General features: G+C 38.9%; 1 protein-coding gene across 1 annotated transcript in view; it reads right to left on the reverse strand.

Annotated features, from left to right (window-relative positions):
- LOC115163176 (voltage-dependent T-type calcium channel subunit alpha-1G-like) overlaps positions 1 to 17793 on the reverse strand; it is a 214295-nt gene that overhangs the window by 162636 nt on the left and 33866 nt on the right. The window contains exon 2 of the mRNA XM_029714847.1: positions 16128 to 16261. Within this exon, the coding sequence (XP_029570707.1) occupies positions 16128 to 16261 (134 nt within the window). The remainder of the gene's footprint in view (positions 1 to 16127; positions 16262 to 17793) is intronic.

Genomic DNA, 17793 nt, shown 5'->3' on the forward strand with positions numbered 1-17793 from the left:
ATAACATAACTCATATGGCAGGTGAAAACCTGAGAAAAATCCAACCAGGAAGTGGGAATTCTGCGGTTTGTAGTTTTCAAGTGAATGCCTATCGAATATCCAGTGTCTGTGGGGTCAGAGTGCACTTCCTAAGGCTTCCACTAGATGTCAATAGTCTTTAGAAGTTGTTTCAGGCTTCTATTGTGAAAGGGGAGCGAATAAGACCACTCTAAGCAGATGGCCCAGGTGAAAGCCTTTAGTTTAGTCATGCGCGTGGCCGTGGGTGCGAGCTCCATTCCCTTTCCTTTCTAATGAAAACAGTATTGTCCGGTTGAAACATTATTGAATATTTATGATAAAAACACCCTAAGGATTGATTAGAAACATCGTTTGACATGTTTCTACGAACTCAAATGGAACTTTTTTTACTTTTCGTCTAGACTATGTGCCCGCACTATGTGCCTGCGCTTTGTGCATTTTGATTACTGGACTAAACGCGCAAACAAAAAGGAGGTATTTGGACATAAAGATGAACTTTATCGAACAAAACAAACATTTATTGTCTAACATGGAGACCTGGGAGTGCCATCAGATGAAGATCATCAAAGGTAAGTGATTCATTTGAATGCTATTTCTGACTTTTGTGACATCCTCCCCTTGGTTGGAAAATGGCTGTATGGTTTTTGTGGCTAGGCGCTGACCTAACATAATCGCATGGTGTGCTTTCACTGAAAATCGGACACAGCGGCTGGATTAACAAAAAGTGTATCTTTAATCGTATGTATAACACTTGTATCTTATATCAATGTTTATGATGAGTGTTTCTGTAATTTGATGTGGCTCTCTGCATTTTCACCGGATATTTGTTTGAGACAATGCACTTCTGAACACAACACGCCAATTTCAAATGAGGTTTTTCGACATAAAGATTAACTTTATCGAACAAAACAAACATTTATTGTCTAGTTGAGTGAGTGAGTAATGAAATGGTTGCATATCCCAGAACCAATGTATTGCTGTGAGCCGGGGTATGAGAGGGCTTTCAATGTTGTTCAGATGATGGATATACTTTTATAATGAATTATACGTCTTTTTTATTTATTTTCCTATCATGGTGGAACAGTTTTAAAATAAATTATACATTTAATTTATTTATTGTCCTATCATGGGGAACTACATTTTTTTATAAATTATATCAAATGTTTTATTTATGATCCTAATTTAATGGTACGGTCAACAACCCTATACCCTGGACACCCACCTGAATGACCCAGATACTAAGGAGAAGTCCCTAACTGTTTTATGTGCCTGCTGTAAGCGGTCTCTATGCAGCCAAAATGCGGTCAGAGACCAAGAGCAGCACTGCCGCCTCAAGATTCTGAGCCCGCTTGGCAGGGTTGGTCCTGCAAAGCCAAAGCCCCCTAAAGGGAGAGCACGCTACACAAGGAAATTCTCAAAGCTGCTAATGAGAACCTTGACGACCTTGTACCTAGCCGGTGGGGATTCCAGTGGGGTACCCCCACCCAGACAGTGGCAGTGCTGGCAACACTAGCTGCAGTAACCCATGGGGAGTGGGTCACACTCAGACATTCAGAGAGGGGGTATATTATTGTGACCCTGGTGGCACAAAATCAAAAGTCTGACTGCATGGAGATGCTTGGGAATATGGTCAATATGGGTGACCGTATTGTGGGTGTTTCAGGGAAAAGGTGTACATTTGACCTCCATCATCTAGGATGTGACAATGGTTAATAAAATCTCTCAATTTCCGACCATTTTTTGCGCGGTCTTGCAGGCCTTCTAATGCAGCTGCAACTGTAAATGCATTTGTAAATCAAGACCTTTCTTGAGTTGGGCTCTGGGATGGTGCAACTGTTGAGAATGTGAGCTTATGGTTGTGTGGGGGAAAAGGTTGAGTGTGTGTGGGTGTATGTGTGTATCTCCACAACTGTTGCGAAGGAGCAAAATATGTTAGGGACAATAGAGGATGATCCACAGCTATATATAATACAAATCGAGGTGAGGGCGATGGAAATGCATTTGGCAATTGATTTACTTCAATTCGGTAAATGGCACTGTGTGCTCTTTTCGAAGAATGGACCCCAGTCTGTTCAGGGCTATGGGATACGGGGGATCGGGGGTGGTCTGCCGGGCATTGGGATGACAACCCAACTAGGGATGAGGAAGGCCTTTAGCGGGTGGAATAGTAGGGACCAATTGGAGGTTTACTTAGTAGCAATGCAAATATCATGGTACAGCTACATAGACACTCAATCATCATGTTACTTTTTAATGGTACGTTTACAAACATATATTTTCATAAATAGAATTTAAAGTTGTGTCTCATTATGGTAAGTGGTGAAATAAGTATAGCCAGTTACAATTGTAATGGCCTAGCAGATAATAAGAAAAGACGATCAGTATTTACCTGGTTAAAAGAGAAGGAATATAATATCTATTGTTTACAGGAAACCCATTCAACAATTTTAGATTAAGTTTTGTGGAAAAAGAACTGGGAGGGGCAAAATATATTTCTCCCATGGGCAAAGAAATTCAGAAGGGGTGATGGTTTTAATTAACAGTAATTTTGATCGAAATGTGCAAATTGTCCAAACACATTATCAAGGTAGATGGATTATTTTAAATCTGTTATTGGACAATAAACAGATGTGCCTTGTTAACCTCTACGGTCCGAATAATGATGATCCAAGCTTCTTTGAAAATATATATAAGAATTTTATCAACTCTACAAGCAACACTAGACTCTATTATTATGGTGGGAGATTTTAATACGGTCTTAAATACCTCTATGGATCGGAAAGGAAATCACACTACAAACTATCACCCTCAGGCACTAAAGGAAATCATGAATGTCATGGATGTTTTGGAATTAGTGGATATATGCAGACTTAAATACCCTGACCTAGTGAGATATACATGGCGGAGGCTTAATCAAGCTAGTCGTCTTGACTACTTTCTGATGCCATTCTCTCTGGCACCAAAAGTTAAAAAAGTGTTGATAGGGGACATAATGCGGTTCGGATCATCACATCATTTGCATATATATTACTCTTACAGGATTTCCACGTGGGCGAGGATATTGGAAATTCAATCAAAGCCTACAAGATGATAAATTGTTTAGAACTAGGACAGAAGAATTTATAACTGACTTTTCAGACATTTCATAGGTACAGCAGATCCCCTTATTGTATGGGACACTTTTAAGTGTGCCTTTAGAGGCCATGCAATTCAGTACTCATCTATAAAACAAAAGCAATTTAGATCAAAAGAGTCCATATTAACAAAGGAAATTGAAGGACTAACAGTACAGTTAGTTAGCAATAAAAATGGTACCATAGAGGCACAGAATAAGTTAGAGGAAAAACAAAAAGAAATGGAGGAACTTATTCAAGAAAGATCCAGTGTAATATATTATAAAAATAAAGCGAACTGGATGGAATATGGGGAAAAATGCACCAAATTATTTTTCAATCTTCAATATAGAAATGCTACCAAAAAAAATGTATTAAAACTTGTTACAAATGATGGAGTCGCGCATGATTCACCAAATTATATTTTGAAAGAGGAAGTAAAGTATTTTAAGAATATGTTTTCGTTTCGGGCTCCTCCATCTCCACTAACTGAAACTAATTGTATGGATTTTTTTCCTAATAATAATGTAAAATTAACAGCTGTACAGAATTACTCATGTGAAGGCCAAATTACAGAGGAAGAACTGCTTGATGCAATTGGGGCCTTTAAGGATGGTAAAACTCCAGGGCTGGATGGCATACCAGTGGAAGTATACAAAACTTTTTTTATATACTCAAAGGACCATTATTAGCATGTTTTAACCACTCCTATATAAATGGTAGATTATCAGACACACAACAAGAAGGTCTGATATCATTATTACTGAAACAGGACCCAAATGGTATATATAAAGATCCAGTCCATTTAAAAAATTGGAGACCTCTTACACTTCAGTGTTGTGATGCAAAAATCCTAGCAAAATGCTTGGCGCATAGAATTAAAAAAGTATTGTCAGATATTATTCATCCCAATCAGACAGGTTTTTTTACATGGATGATACATTGGAGAATGTAGACAAGTACTGGAAACAATAGAATACTATGAAATATCGGGGACACCAGGCCTGGTTTTCATAGCTGATTTTGAAAAGGCTTTTGATAAAGTACGACTGGAGTTTATATATAAATGCCTAGAATATTTCAATTTTGGGGGATCTCTTATAAAATGGGTTAAAGTTATGTATAGTAACCCTAGGTGTAAAATAGTAAATAATGGCTACATCTCTGAAAGTTTTAAACTATCTAGAGGAGTAAAACAAGGTTGTCCACTATCGGCATATTTATTTATTATTGCCATCGAAATGTTAGCTGTTAAGATTAGATCAAACAATAATATTAAAACCTGTTGGGGCTAGGGGGCAGTATTGAGAATTTTGAAAAAAATATGTGCCCATTTTTAACTGCCACCTACACCAACTCAGAAGCTAGGATATGCATATTATTACCAGATTTGGATAGAAAACACTCTGAATTTTCTAAAACTGTTTGAATGGTGGCTGTAAGTATAACAAAACTCATATGGCAGGCAAAAACCTGAGAAAAAAAAAGAATTTTGTGGCTGTACTATTTTTTTGAGTCATTGTTTAATAGATAACACAGTGAGAAAGGATTCATTTCGCAACTCCTACGGCTTCCACTAGCTGTCAGCGATCTTTATAAAGTTGTTTGAAGCGTCTATGATGAACAGAGACCGGATAACAAGGAAGAGAAGTTGACCTCCCTGGGATGTCGTTACTTCATTATTGACCGCACCTGCGCAATCATGTGACGCGAGACATTTTTCAAAAACGTTTTTCTAGACACAGGAGAGGTCGGGTTGAAACATTACTGATGTTTCACGTTAAAAATGGCTCTAAAGATTGATGCTAAACAACGTTTGACATGTTTGAACGAATGTAAATAGATTATTTTTTTTACTTTTTAAACTTTTCGCCGTGACTTCCCACCCCCCCCCGCGCTACTTTTTAGTAGCCACCGAAGCCTAACAACTTGGAGTTATTTGGACATCAATTATGAACTTTGTCAAAAGAAACCACATTTGTTGTGGACCTGGGATTCCTGGAAGTGCCAATGGATGAAGATAATCAAAGGTAATGGATTATTGACAATAGTATTATTGATATTACATGGTTACAAGATGATGCTAACCTATATAGCCTAGCCTATTGTTCTTAGCACAGCACCCGGTTTATTGCAACTTGTGATTTCCCAGTAAAGTTATTTTGAAATCTGGCAAGACAGTAGCATTTACGAAATGTTAAACTATAATTATTTGAATGACAATATTATAATTTACCAATGTTTTCGAATAGTAATTTTGTAAATTGTAACGTTGTTCACCGGAAGCATTTCAGAGAAGAAAAAAATCTGAATTTCACCGCTACAGTAAAATGCTGTTTTTGGATATAAATATGAACTTGATGGAACACAAAATGCATGTATTGTGTAACATAATGTCCTAGGAGTGTCATCTGAGGAAGATTGTCAAAGGTTAGTGCATAATTTTAGCTGGTTATCTGTTTTGACGCCTGTCTTTGAATTGACAAAACATTACACACAGCTATTTTCAATGTACTCTCCTAACATAACCTAACTTTATGCTTTCGCCGTAAAGCCTCTTTGAAATCGGACAATGTGGTTGGATTTAGGAGATGTTTACCTTTCAAATGGTGAGAAATAGTTGATTGTTTGAGAAATTGAAATTATTAGATTCTTGCAGTTTTGAATTTCCCGCTATGGTCACTTGACAATGAATTCCATTAACGGGATAAGATCCCCAAGAGGTTTAAAGATATTAGAAATCCTAGGCTTAAAAACTAAGGTGTCATTGTACGCCGAAGATTCATGTTTTCTTTTAAAACCACAAATAGAGTCTCTCCACGGCCTCATAGAGGATCTAGATACTTTTGCTATCCTCTCTGGATTAAAACCAAATGATGATAAGTGTACAATATTACGTATTGGATCACTAAAAAATGCAAATTTTACATTACAATGTAGTTTACCAATTAAATGGTCTGACGGAGATGTGGACATACTGGGTATACAAATCCCAAAATAAAGAAATTATCTCATTCCAATACATTTTTATAGAAAGTTAGCAAAAGTAGATAAGATCTTGCTACCATGGAAAGGAAAATACCTGTCTATTTATGGAAAAATCTCCCTGATTAACTCTTTAGTCATATCACAGTTTACCTATTTGCTTATGGTTTTGCCTACACCTAGTGACCTGCTTTTTAAATTATATGAAACAAAAAAGATTCAATTTTATTTGGAACGACAAGCCAGATAAAATTAAAAGGGCCTATTTATATAACGAATATGAATTCGGAGGGCAGAAATGATTAAATATTAAAGCATTAGACCTCTCACTAAAGGCATCAGTCATACCAAAGTTATACTTAAATCCAAACTGGTTTTCTAGTAAATTGGTACAAAATGTCTCATCCTATGTTCAAGAAGGGCCTTTTTCCCTTTATTCAGATTACACCTGCCCACTTTCGGTTGTTTGAAAAGGAAATTGTCTCCAAAATATCTTTATTTTTTAAACAAGCCTTAGAAAGTTGGTTGAAATTTCTGTTTAATCCACCTGAAAGGACAGAACAAATAATACAACAAATATTGTGGTTAAATTCAAATATAGTAGAAATGTTTAAAAAAGGTATCATTTTAGTGAATTATATTATGAATAGGACTGGTGTAGGGTATGTCACACATGCAGCTAACACAGACATATGAAAATGCCTGCTCTACCCAAAATCACAATCAATTAATTGCAGCATTACCACAAAAATGGAAGAGGCAAGTAGAAGGGGAAAAAAGTAAGGAACTTGTATGTCGGCCCTGTATTAAAGAACATAAATGGTTAAAGAAAAGTGTGATAAATAAAAACATATACCAATTTCATTTAAGGACCAAAAAACTGACAGCTGTGCCATATAAATTGCAAAATAGTTGGGAAGAGATTTTCGATGTACCCATTCCATGGCACATGGTTTATGAATTGATACGCAAAACAACGCCGGATTCAAAACTTCGAATTTTTCAATTTAAATTACTATACAAAATTCTTGCAACTAATAGAATGTTTTATATATGGGGGATACAATCTTCCCAGCTCTGCAGATTCTGTTGTGCGGAGGCAGAGTCATTAGCTCATTTATTTTGGTATTGTCCATATGTAGCTCGTTTTTGGTCACAGGTCCAGGAATGGCTGAAGAATTGCAACATTTGCCTAGAACTAACGCTCCAGATAGCAATACTGGGTGATTTGAAAAGCCATAGTCAATCAATCAATAATATAATAATTATTTTAGCAAAAATGTTATTTTTTATTTACAATCTGTAGAAGCTATGAGAATAGAAAGGTTCAATTGTTTTGTGAAGCATCACAGCACAGTTGAAAATATATGGCAAATAGAAATCCGAAATGGATGATGTTGAGAGATAGATGGGAGGGCTTGAATAGAGCTGAAGGGTGGGACTAATAACAAGATAAACAATGTAAAACATACGGGGTCTGTAAAATGTATATAGGTTCAGAACTTTTGTGAAATAGCACAGTTACAAATAGAAATCAAACTGGATCAACATCAGAAATAGAGGAAGGCCTAAAAAAATAAAAATAGACTGTGTTTGTTAAATATGTATAATACGAATAAATTGAAGGTAAAAGCCGAAGTGTTTATTAGTTTACTCCAATAGGGGGAAGGGTGGTAGGGTTTGCAGGGAATAATAATAAAGGTATATTCTTTAAAAAGTATGTATGTCTATATAGGTATGTGTATGTATATATGTGTATATGTATGCATGCGTGTATGGATATATATATTTACCCCAAAAATATATGGGGGATTGGAAATGCTGCAGACAATTACATTGATGGAAGCAATATTCTTTCTGCAATATTAAGCTGATCCACCCCTAAAAAAAATGGTGTATAATACCTGTATGTTTGAGGAATTTTAATTATGAGATTTCTGTTGTTTGAATTTGGCGCCCTGCAATTTCACTGTCTGTAGGCCAGGTGTTCCGCTAGAGGAACCCCCTTCCCAGAAAGGTTAAGAGAGGGATATGATTTTAGGAGCCATAAAAGATAATAGTTTTACATAACTTTGTACGAGTGACAAGCCACGCCCCTGAGTAATGTCAGAGAGCCTGTCAGGCTGACGGAACAGAAAAGCTAATTTAAGTGGGACCATTATTAGCATGTTTTAACCACTCCTATATAAATGGTAGATTATCAGACACACAACAATTTAAGTGGGACCATTCTACTACTCTCTTCAAACCATCGTATTCTACTACTCTTATCACCCCATTGGCAACCATCAACATGGCTGGCTAGCCTATCTTCAAAGGAGCATTTTCCAGAGTGAATGGAAGTAGAATAAACTCTGTAGTTCTGTTCAGGACTGTTCAGGACTACACAACAAGTCACCAGATTCCGGATGACAGCAGAGGAGAACAACAGTAGAACCAAAACATTTGATCATATTACTCCAGTGCTAGCCTCCCTACACTGGCTTCCTGTTAAGGCAAGGGCTGATTTCAAGGTTTTACTGCTAACCTACAAAGCATTACATGGGCTTGCTCCTACCTATCTTTCCGATTTGGTCCTGCCGTACATACCTACACGTACGCTACGGTCACAAGACGCAGGCCTCCTAATTGTCCCTAGAATTTCTAAGCAAACGGCCGGGGGTAGGGCTTTCTCCTATAGAGCTACATTTTTATGGAATGGTCTGCCTACCCATGTGAGAGACGCAGACTCAGTCTCAACCTTTAAGTCTTTACTGAAGACTTATCTCTTCAGTAGGTCCTATGATTAAGTATAGTCTGGCCCAGGAGTGTGAAGGTGAACGGAAAGGCTGGAGCTGGAGCAGGCTAGGGAACTTGTTTGCCTGCCATATATTAAAGATACAATTTGGTTTAAAGGAATTGGCATAAATAGAAAAATATACCGGTTTCATTTGAGGACAAAAATGTTAACAGGTTGCAAAATAAATGGGATGTACCGATTCCTTTGCACATGGTTTATGAACTGGTACAAAATACAACACTTGATTCAACACTTCAAGTTTTTCTATGTAAATTATTATGCAAAATTATTTCAAACAGAATACTATGTATATGGGGCATACAACAGATTTTGCCCCTATGTAACTGGTATCTGGTCACATGTTCAGGAATGGTTAAAAAAATCACAACGTTCACTTAACCTCTTGACGGTCTCGTCCCGTAAGCGGGACGGACATCCAGCGAAAAACTCCTATCGACATTAGCATAACAATATTTAATATAGATACACCTCTCCTGAATCGAACCACGTTGTCCGATTTCAAAAAGGCTTTACAGCAAAAGCAAAACATTAGATTATGTTAGAGGAGTATATCGTAAAAGTAGCCACATAGCCATTTTCCAACGAAACACATGCATCACAAATAACCAAAAAACAGCTAAATGCAGCACTAACCTTTGACAATCTTCATCAGATGACACTCCTAGGACATCATGTTACACAATACATGCATTCTTTTGTTCAATAAAGTTCATATTTATATTTAAAAAACAGCATTTTACATCGGCGCGTAACGTTGACTAACTATTTTCCCTCAAATGCATCCGGTGAAACAGTGCTACAATTTACTAAGTTACTATTTGAAAACATTTTTAAAATGTAATATTGTCATTCTAAGATTTATAGATGAATATCTCTTGAGAGCACCTGTAATGCCAGATTTAACAAATAACTTTACTGGGTAATCACACTTTGCGATAAAAGGGGATGCGATACTCAGAAAATTACCTAGTAATACAGGTCAGCGCCATCTTGGAACAATCGCATATCACATCTAGTCTTGTATACTATTGTCAATAATCCCTTCCCTTTGGTTGTCTTCATCAGAAAGCACTTCCAGGAATCCCAGGTCCACAACAAATGTATTTTCGTTCGAAAAAATTACTCCTTTATGTTCCAAGAGCTTGTTCTTGTTAGCGCGTCTGAAGGCTGATCCAAAAGCCCCGTCGGCCGCGGGACAGCTATTTCGAGAAAATGCATTTTTTTTTCATTTAGGTTCGTTCAAACATGTCAAACGTTGTATAACATAAATATTTAGGGCCTTTTTCAACCAGAGCTCCAATAAGATTCAAGGGGGATGATTGCATTGTCTTTCAAAATGTTTCGAAAGGGGAGGGTAGCCAGGGGCGCCGGCGTCATAATGGTGATGGCCCTCCTCATGTGACCAATTTCAACAGCGTCTCATTCATTCAGTTTTCACAGTAGGAGACTCAAACCACTTTGTAAAGACTGGGGACATCTAGTGGAAGCAATAGGAAGTGCTCAATGAACCATTGCTCACTGTGTGATTTACAGGATAAGTGGTTAAGTTGAGTCCGCAATTCAGAATTCCACATCCTGTTACGATCGGTCTCGGGGTTTTGAATGCCATCTGAGTTCTGTTATACTCACAGACACCATTCAAACAGTTGTAGAAACTTTAGGGTGTTTTCTATCCACAAGTATTAATTATATGCATATCCTAGCTTCTAAGTTTGAGTAGGAGGCCGTTTAAAATGGGCACGAATTTTTTTCAAAAATCGCTGTAGCGATCCTAGGCGACCGTCAAGAGTTTTTAAAGTTAACCTTACAAATAGCAGTGTTGGGCGATTTGGAAAGCCATAGTCATTCAATAAATAATATATTAATAATCGTATGAAAGGTTTTTATCTTTAACTCACAGTCTGTGGATACTATATGATTAGAAATGTTAAACATTTATGTAAAACATCACAGCACAATTGAAAAATATTTGGCACATGGAAACCAAACGAGGGTGGTCTATGGTGGTATTATTGGCTAGTTTGGTCTTCAGCCAGCATGGAAAAAAACACTGAGTTGTCATTTCAACACATTCGTCAGTGCTGCTGTGAGCTGCATCACAAGAGACATGCCAAACAAACTGTTAAAGTAATGTCTGTGAGTATAACAGAACTGATATGGCAGGCGAAAACCTGAGGAAAATCCACGAAGATCATTAAAGGTAAGTGATTAATTTTATTGCTATTTCTGACTTTTGTGACTAATCTACTTGGCTGGTAACTGTATGTAATGTTTTGTATGCTGAGCGCTGTCCTCAGATAATCGCATGGTATGCTTTCGCCGTAAAGCCTTTTTGACATCTGACACCGCGGTTGGAATAACAAGAAGTTAATCTTTAAGCCGATGTATAACACTTGTATGTTTTATGAATTTTTATTATGAGTATTTCTGTTTTTGAATTTGGCGCTCTGCAATTTCACCGGATGTTGGCCAGGTGGGACGGTAGTGTCCCAAACCCCCTAGAGAGGTTAACACTTTTTTGGTTACTACATGATTCCATATGTGTTATTTCATAGTTTTGATGTCTTCACTATTATTCTACAATGTAGTAAATAGTACAAATAAAGAAAAATCCTGGAATGAGTAGGTGTGTCCAAACTGTTGACTGTTACTGTACTCTTTAACATCATCCTCAGCTCTGGCATCTTCCCCAATATTTGGAACCAAGGCCGGATAACCCCAATCCACAAAAGTGGAGACAAATTTGACCCAAATAACTACAGTGGGATATGCAGCAACAATAACCTTGGGAAAATCCGATGCACTAACATTAATATCAGACTCGTATATTTCCTCAGCAAAAATAATGTGCTGAGCAAATGTTAAATTGGCTTTTTACAAAATTACCATACTAAAGACCACATATTCACCCTGCACAACCTAATTGACAAACAAACAAACCAAGGCAAAGGCAAAGTCTTCTCATGCTTTGTTGACTTAAAAAAAAGTTTGGACTCAATTTGGCATGAGGGTCTGCTGCACACAAACAACAAGTGTGTGGTTAAAAATGGCAAAAAACACACATTTATTTCCACAAGGCCATGGAGTGAAACAGGGATGCAGCTTTAGCCCCACCCTCTTCAACATATATATCAACGAATTGGCGAGGACACTAGAATAGTCTGCAGCACCCGGCCTCACCCTACTAGAATCTTTTTGCTGATGATCTGGTGCTTCTGTCCCCAACCAAGGAGGGCCTACAGCAGCACCTAGATCTTCTGCAAAGATTCTGTCAGACCTGGGCCCTGACAGCAAATCTCAGCAAGACAAAAATAATGGTCCAGTCGCCAGGACCACAAATACAAATTCCAACTAGACACCGTTGCCCGAGAGCACACAAACTATACATACCTCGGCCTAAACACCAGCGCCACAGGTAACTTCCACAGAGCTGTGAACAATTTGTGAGATAAGACAAGAAGGGCTTTCTATGCCATAACAATTAGGATCTGGCTAAAAATACTTCAATCAGTAATTGAACCCATTGCCCTTTATGGTTATGACGTCTGAGGTCCGCTCACCAACCAGTAATTCTCAAAATGGGACAAACACCAAATTGAGACTCCAAATGCAGAATTCTGAAAAAAAAATCCTCTGTGTACAACGGAATAAAAGAGACGTTAAATTATACAACCACCTAAAAGGAATTGATTCCCAAAGCTTCCATAACAAAGCCATCACCTACAGAGAGATGAACCTGGAGAAGAGTCGCCTAAGCAAGCTGGTCCTGGGACTCTGTTCACAAACACAAACAGACCCCACAGAGCCCCATCATAGCAATACAATTAGACCCAACCAAATCATGAGAAAACAAAAAGGTAATTACTTGATACATTGGAAAGAATTAACAAAAAAACTTAGAAAACTAGAAAGCTATTTGGCCATAAACAGAAAGTACACAGTGGCAGAATACCTGACCACCGTGACTGACCCAAACCAGTGAAGAACAAACACCATTTTAAATACAACCCATATGGTTATTTTCCCTTTTGCACATTGTTACAACACTGTATATAGACATAATATGCCATTTCAAATGTCTCTATTATTTTGGAACTTGTCAGTTTAAAATTTACTGTTCACTTTATATTGTTTAGTTTACTTTTGTTTATCCATTTCACTTGCTTTGGCAATGTAAACATGTGTCCCAGAGAGAGAGAGAGAGAGAGAGAGAGAGAGAGAGAGAGAGAGAGAGAGAGAGAGAGAGAGAGAGAGAGAGAGAGAGAGAGAGAGAGAGAGAGAGAGAGAGAGAGAGAGAGAGAGAGAGAGAGAGAGAGAGAGAGAGAGAGAGAGAGAGAGAGAGAGAGAGAGAGAGAGAGAGAGAGAGAGAGAGAGAGAGAGAGAGAACACATTCACTCAGAGAAATAGACTGCTCAGCAAATTGGCCAATGTAAATTTTTTGCAGTTTTGATTCAGGAGTTACTTTCAAATTAACACACAGTTAATGGAGGGAAATGAACACCCTGTGTTAATAACCAGAGTTATTGTTTTACACTGTGGCGAGAATTATTATATTTTCCAGCTTGCTATGCAGGTAGATAATTTTATTTCCTTGTTTTTGCATGTACATTGATTGATTTATTGATCTTATGGTACACAAAGATAAATAACATTCATTTGTCTAAACAAATCCAATCTGTCAGTTTGATATATTTCACCCATTACTGGAATGGTTGTTCCAGTTTACATGGTTTAGGTAGTCTCCTCAGACTGTTCCTAACCCTGGCAGTCATTATGAATGCAGATAGCGGGTGAATACAAATGTTATATTTTGTATTTTCTAACTCTTGCTGGATTCCAATAGGAGTTACATGTCACTTTGCCAGCCAGCATGATGTGGCCTCTAATTAGTAAACCAGAATGTTTCTAACACCACTGTGTTTGAGTAAGTCTAGGCCTAACGATATATGTAATATTATGAAGTATTTTTTTTTAATAATTACATTCACTTCGATGCTCATTTGGTGAAAGCCACAATACCTTAGAAGGAAAGAGTTCAACAGCCATGTCTCTGTTACTAACAAATCCAGTCATGGGTGGTAACGCTACAATTCACACAAGAAAATGCACCATGGGAAATATCCTAAACAACACCATAAATAAATTACTGTAACAGTGTTTTTGCATAACACTAATAGGAGTTAACTCTAGAGTTAACACTAGTGTTGAAAATAAATAACACAGTGAGTGTTAATTACGCCCATAGTGATACATTTGAGTAACACTGGCAAATGTAAGGCTTATTTTTTTTTTACACTATGGAGTGTTACATTAACACTCAAAATGTAACATTATAAACAGAGTAGTTTTTACACTCCGTAGAGTGGGACCATATGTTACCTGAGATAATGTTAAAATGCAACTCTAAGTGTTGTGCAAAATGTAATCTAACCTTTCCTTTGTCACACAAACAAGTGTGGTATCAGTCTGATCAATAAATGAAGGAGTAGAAAATGCAGGGAGGAAGAAAAAACTAAGTGTGAGAGAGAAAGGGAGAGAGAGAGGGAGAGAGAGAGGGAGAGGAAGAGAGAGAAAGGGAGAGAGAGGGAGAGAGAGAGAGAGAGTAAGGGAAAGGGCGAGGGAGAGAGAGGGAGAGAGAGAGAGAGAGAGAGAGAGAGAGAGAAAGAGAGAGGGGGAGAGAGAGAGAGGGTAGAGATGAGGATTGGGTTTGCTTCTCTCTTGCCTCTCTCTGTTTCCTGTTTTTCTCCCTCTCTATGCAGCTCTCTGTCAGTCAGTGATTGTATTTATGGTAGGAGGTCAATGATATCTGTTTTCTTTCAAGGAAACCTTTAACAAACTAATGTAGAGTGTTATCATTGTGTCTGTCTATCATTCACCCTCTACAACCCTTGCCCATATAACTATGACATATTGTAATGTATGTATAGTGGCTGTATGTGATGTTGATATTGTGGTCACATTGTTTGCCTTCTAAATTGCCTCAATGCACCCTCCTGCTCTCTTTCTCCCTCCCTCCTTCCATCTCCACCTTTCTCTCCTCAGTATCTATCAGTAGTATCTCCCCCTAGCAGAGGAAAGTCTCTACTCCCACTGTGGTGACAGATCGATGTGTGGAAGTGTCTCTCTGTCTGAGACTACCTGAGAATCACTACACTATTGACTTGGGATCCTACAAAACTCATCTGAGGAGGAGGGAAAAGAGAGGAAGAGGGAGGAGAGCGGTGGAAAGAGATGGAGAGAGGTGGAGAGAGGTGGAAAGAGGTGGAGAGCGGTGGAGAGAGGTGGAGAGAGGAGGAGAGAGGTGGAAAGAGGTGGAAAGAGGTGGAGAGAGGTGATGGCTGGAGAGAGGTGGAGAGAGGTGGAGAGAGCTGGCCTCACTCCCGTGCCCCCTGTCCCCCTGCACCAAACTAGAGAAGTAGCATCCCTCTCTTTTCTAACATCGTCATCTTTCTTTTCACACTATTTTGTCTCCCAATCAACCCCTTCATCCCAAATCATCTTCCCACCCCCCACCTCAGCCCTCACCCCCTCCTCACCCTTCTTAACCCTTCAACCTTCACTTTACATCCCCTATACCATTTATAATATGAAGTTGAACACATCAATATCCTTCACAGACTGTGATGCCAAAGAAAATACTAAAAGAGAAGTTTAGTAATATGAACATTAAATCAATGAATGGCACACGAGACTGACTTACTCTGATCAATCAAACACTGAGTGTAATCAAGCTGATGTGTGCACTTCATTATCAAGCCTGCTAACACACACGCACACACACACACACATACAAACAAACACACACAAACACACACACAAACACACACACGCACAAACACACACACGCAGATACACGGTGTGCTGAGAAATGCTCTTTGGCAGTGATTATAATTACTTTCCTTTTCAGAAACAGACACTCCCTCAGAACACTCCTAAACGGAACTAGCAACCGTTGCCAGGAGGTGTATACCCGACAACCCGTTACCTTGGTTACTATTGTCTGAGTTTGGCTGTGGGTTCTTGTGAGGGAGACAGGGTTGGCGTTTTTGCAGACACTGCAACAATGTGAAACAAAGGGATGCACACCCACACACACTAAGCCCCATGTTATCCAGACAGACTGTATGTAGGCTCTCTCTCTGTCGTTGTCGTGAGTCACAGCATGTTCTGGCTACGGACTCCCTCTGTCCCTGTGTGAGAGTGCGACTCACCCGGCCAGCACGATGAAGAAGTCGAGTCTGTTCCAGGTGTCTCCTAGATAACACTTCTTGCCGAAGATGCCCAGCGCCACCATCTTGATGACCATCTCCACCGCAAAGAACGCAAAGATAAAGTCATCAAAATCCTAGCCAGAGAGAGACAAAGACAATATGAATGTAAATATCACTGTATTAACTCAATACAATAGTTGACAAGACAGTTAAAGATATTCACATCCCATTCCTTCAATATGAAAAAAGCGAAATAAATATTAAAGTGAAATCGAATCAAATCCGATTGTATTTGTCACATGTGAAATGCTTGCTTACGAGCCCTTAACCAACAATGCAGTTAAAAATATAAGAAATTAAAAATATTTTACTAAATAAACATAAGTGAAAAAAGTAACACAATAAAATAACAATAACGAGGCTATATACAGGGGGTACCGAGTCAATGTGCGGGGTTACAGGTTAGTCGAGGTAATTGAGATAATATGTACATGTAGGTAGAGGTAAAGTGACTATGCATAGATAATAAACAGCGAGTAGCAGCAGCGTAAAAAACGAGGGTTCAATGTAAATAGTCCGGGTGGCCCTTTGATGAATTGTTCAGCAGTCTTATGGCTTGGGGGTAGAAGCTGCTAAGGAGCCTTTTGGACCTAGACTTGGCACTCTGGTACCGCTTGTCATGCGGTAGCAGAGATAACAGTCTAGGACTTGGGTGACTGGAGTCTGACAATCTTTTGGGCCTTCCTCTGACACCGCCTGGTATAGTGGTCCTAGTTTTTGGAAATACAGAAAGGGTCACAGTATGATAGTTGTTGTTGATTGTGTTGATCACAGTGGTAGATACCAACTGCTATAGGACATCACAAAATGAACTGGTCAATACATAGACAAATAAAGCTCCTATTTGATTATCTAGATAAAGTGACTCTCTCTCTCTCTCGTTCTCTAAATTCAAACTCTGTCTCTCTGCCTCTCTCTCTCTCTCTTTATCTATCTCTCTCTCTCTCTCTCTTTATCCATCTCTCCACTATCTCTCTCTTTATCCATCTCTCCACTCTCGCTCCCTTTATCCATCTCTCTCTCTCTCTCTCTCTCTCTCTCTCTCTCTCTCTCTCTCCATCTCTCCACTCTCTATCTATCTCTCCTCTCTCTCTCTTTATCTCTCTCCTCTCTTTCTGTCTCTCCCTCGCTCTCTCTTTATCAATCTCTCCTCTCTCTTTATCTCTCTCCTCTCTCTCTCCCTCTGTCTCTCCCTCTTTATCTATCTCTCCTCTCTCCCTCTCTTTATCTATCTTTCCTTTCTCTTTCTCTCTCTCTCCAAAGTTCACAGGAAGTAGTACAGAAGAGACACATTAAGAGGAAGGAGACTCATCACACACACAAACAAGTGTTTAATAAAAGCAAATACTTCTTTCTGCATACTAGCTCAGAGTAAACAGTAGAGGATTAAGATGGTAATGTTTCTCCTCCCCCTCTCCTCCCCCTCTCCTTTTCTCTCTTCCCCCCTCCTCTCCCCCGCCTCTCCTTCTCCTCTCCTCTCCTCTCCTCCACCTCTCCCCCCCTCTCCTCTCCTCCACCTCTCCTCCCCCTCCTCTCCTCCACCTCTCCTCCCCCTCCTCTCCTGCTCCTCTCCTCCCCCTCTCCTCTTCTCCCCCTCACCTCTCCT

This window comes from Salmo trutta, chromosome 2 (genome assembly GCF_901001165.1).
Source record: "Salmo trutta chromosome 2, fSalTru1.1, whole genome shotgun sequence".
Taxonomy (NCBI): domain Eukaryota; kingdom Metazoa; phylum Chordata; class Actinopteri; order Salmoniformes; family Salmonidae; genus Salmo; species Salmo trutta.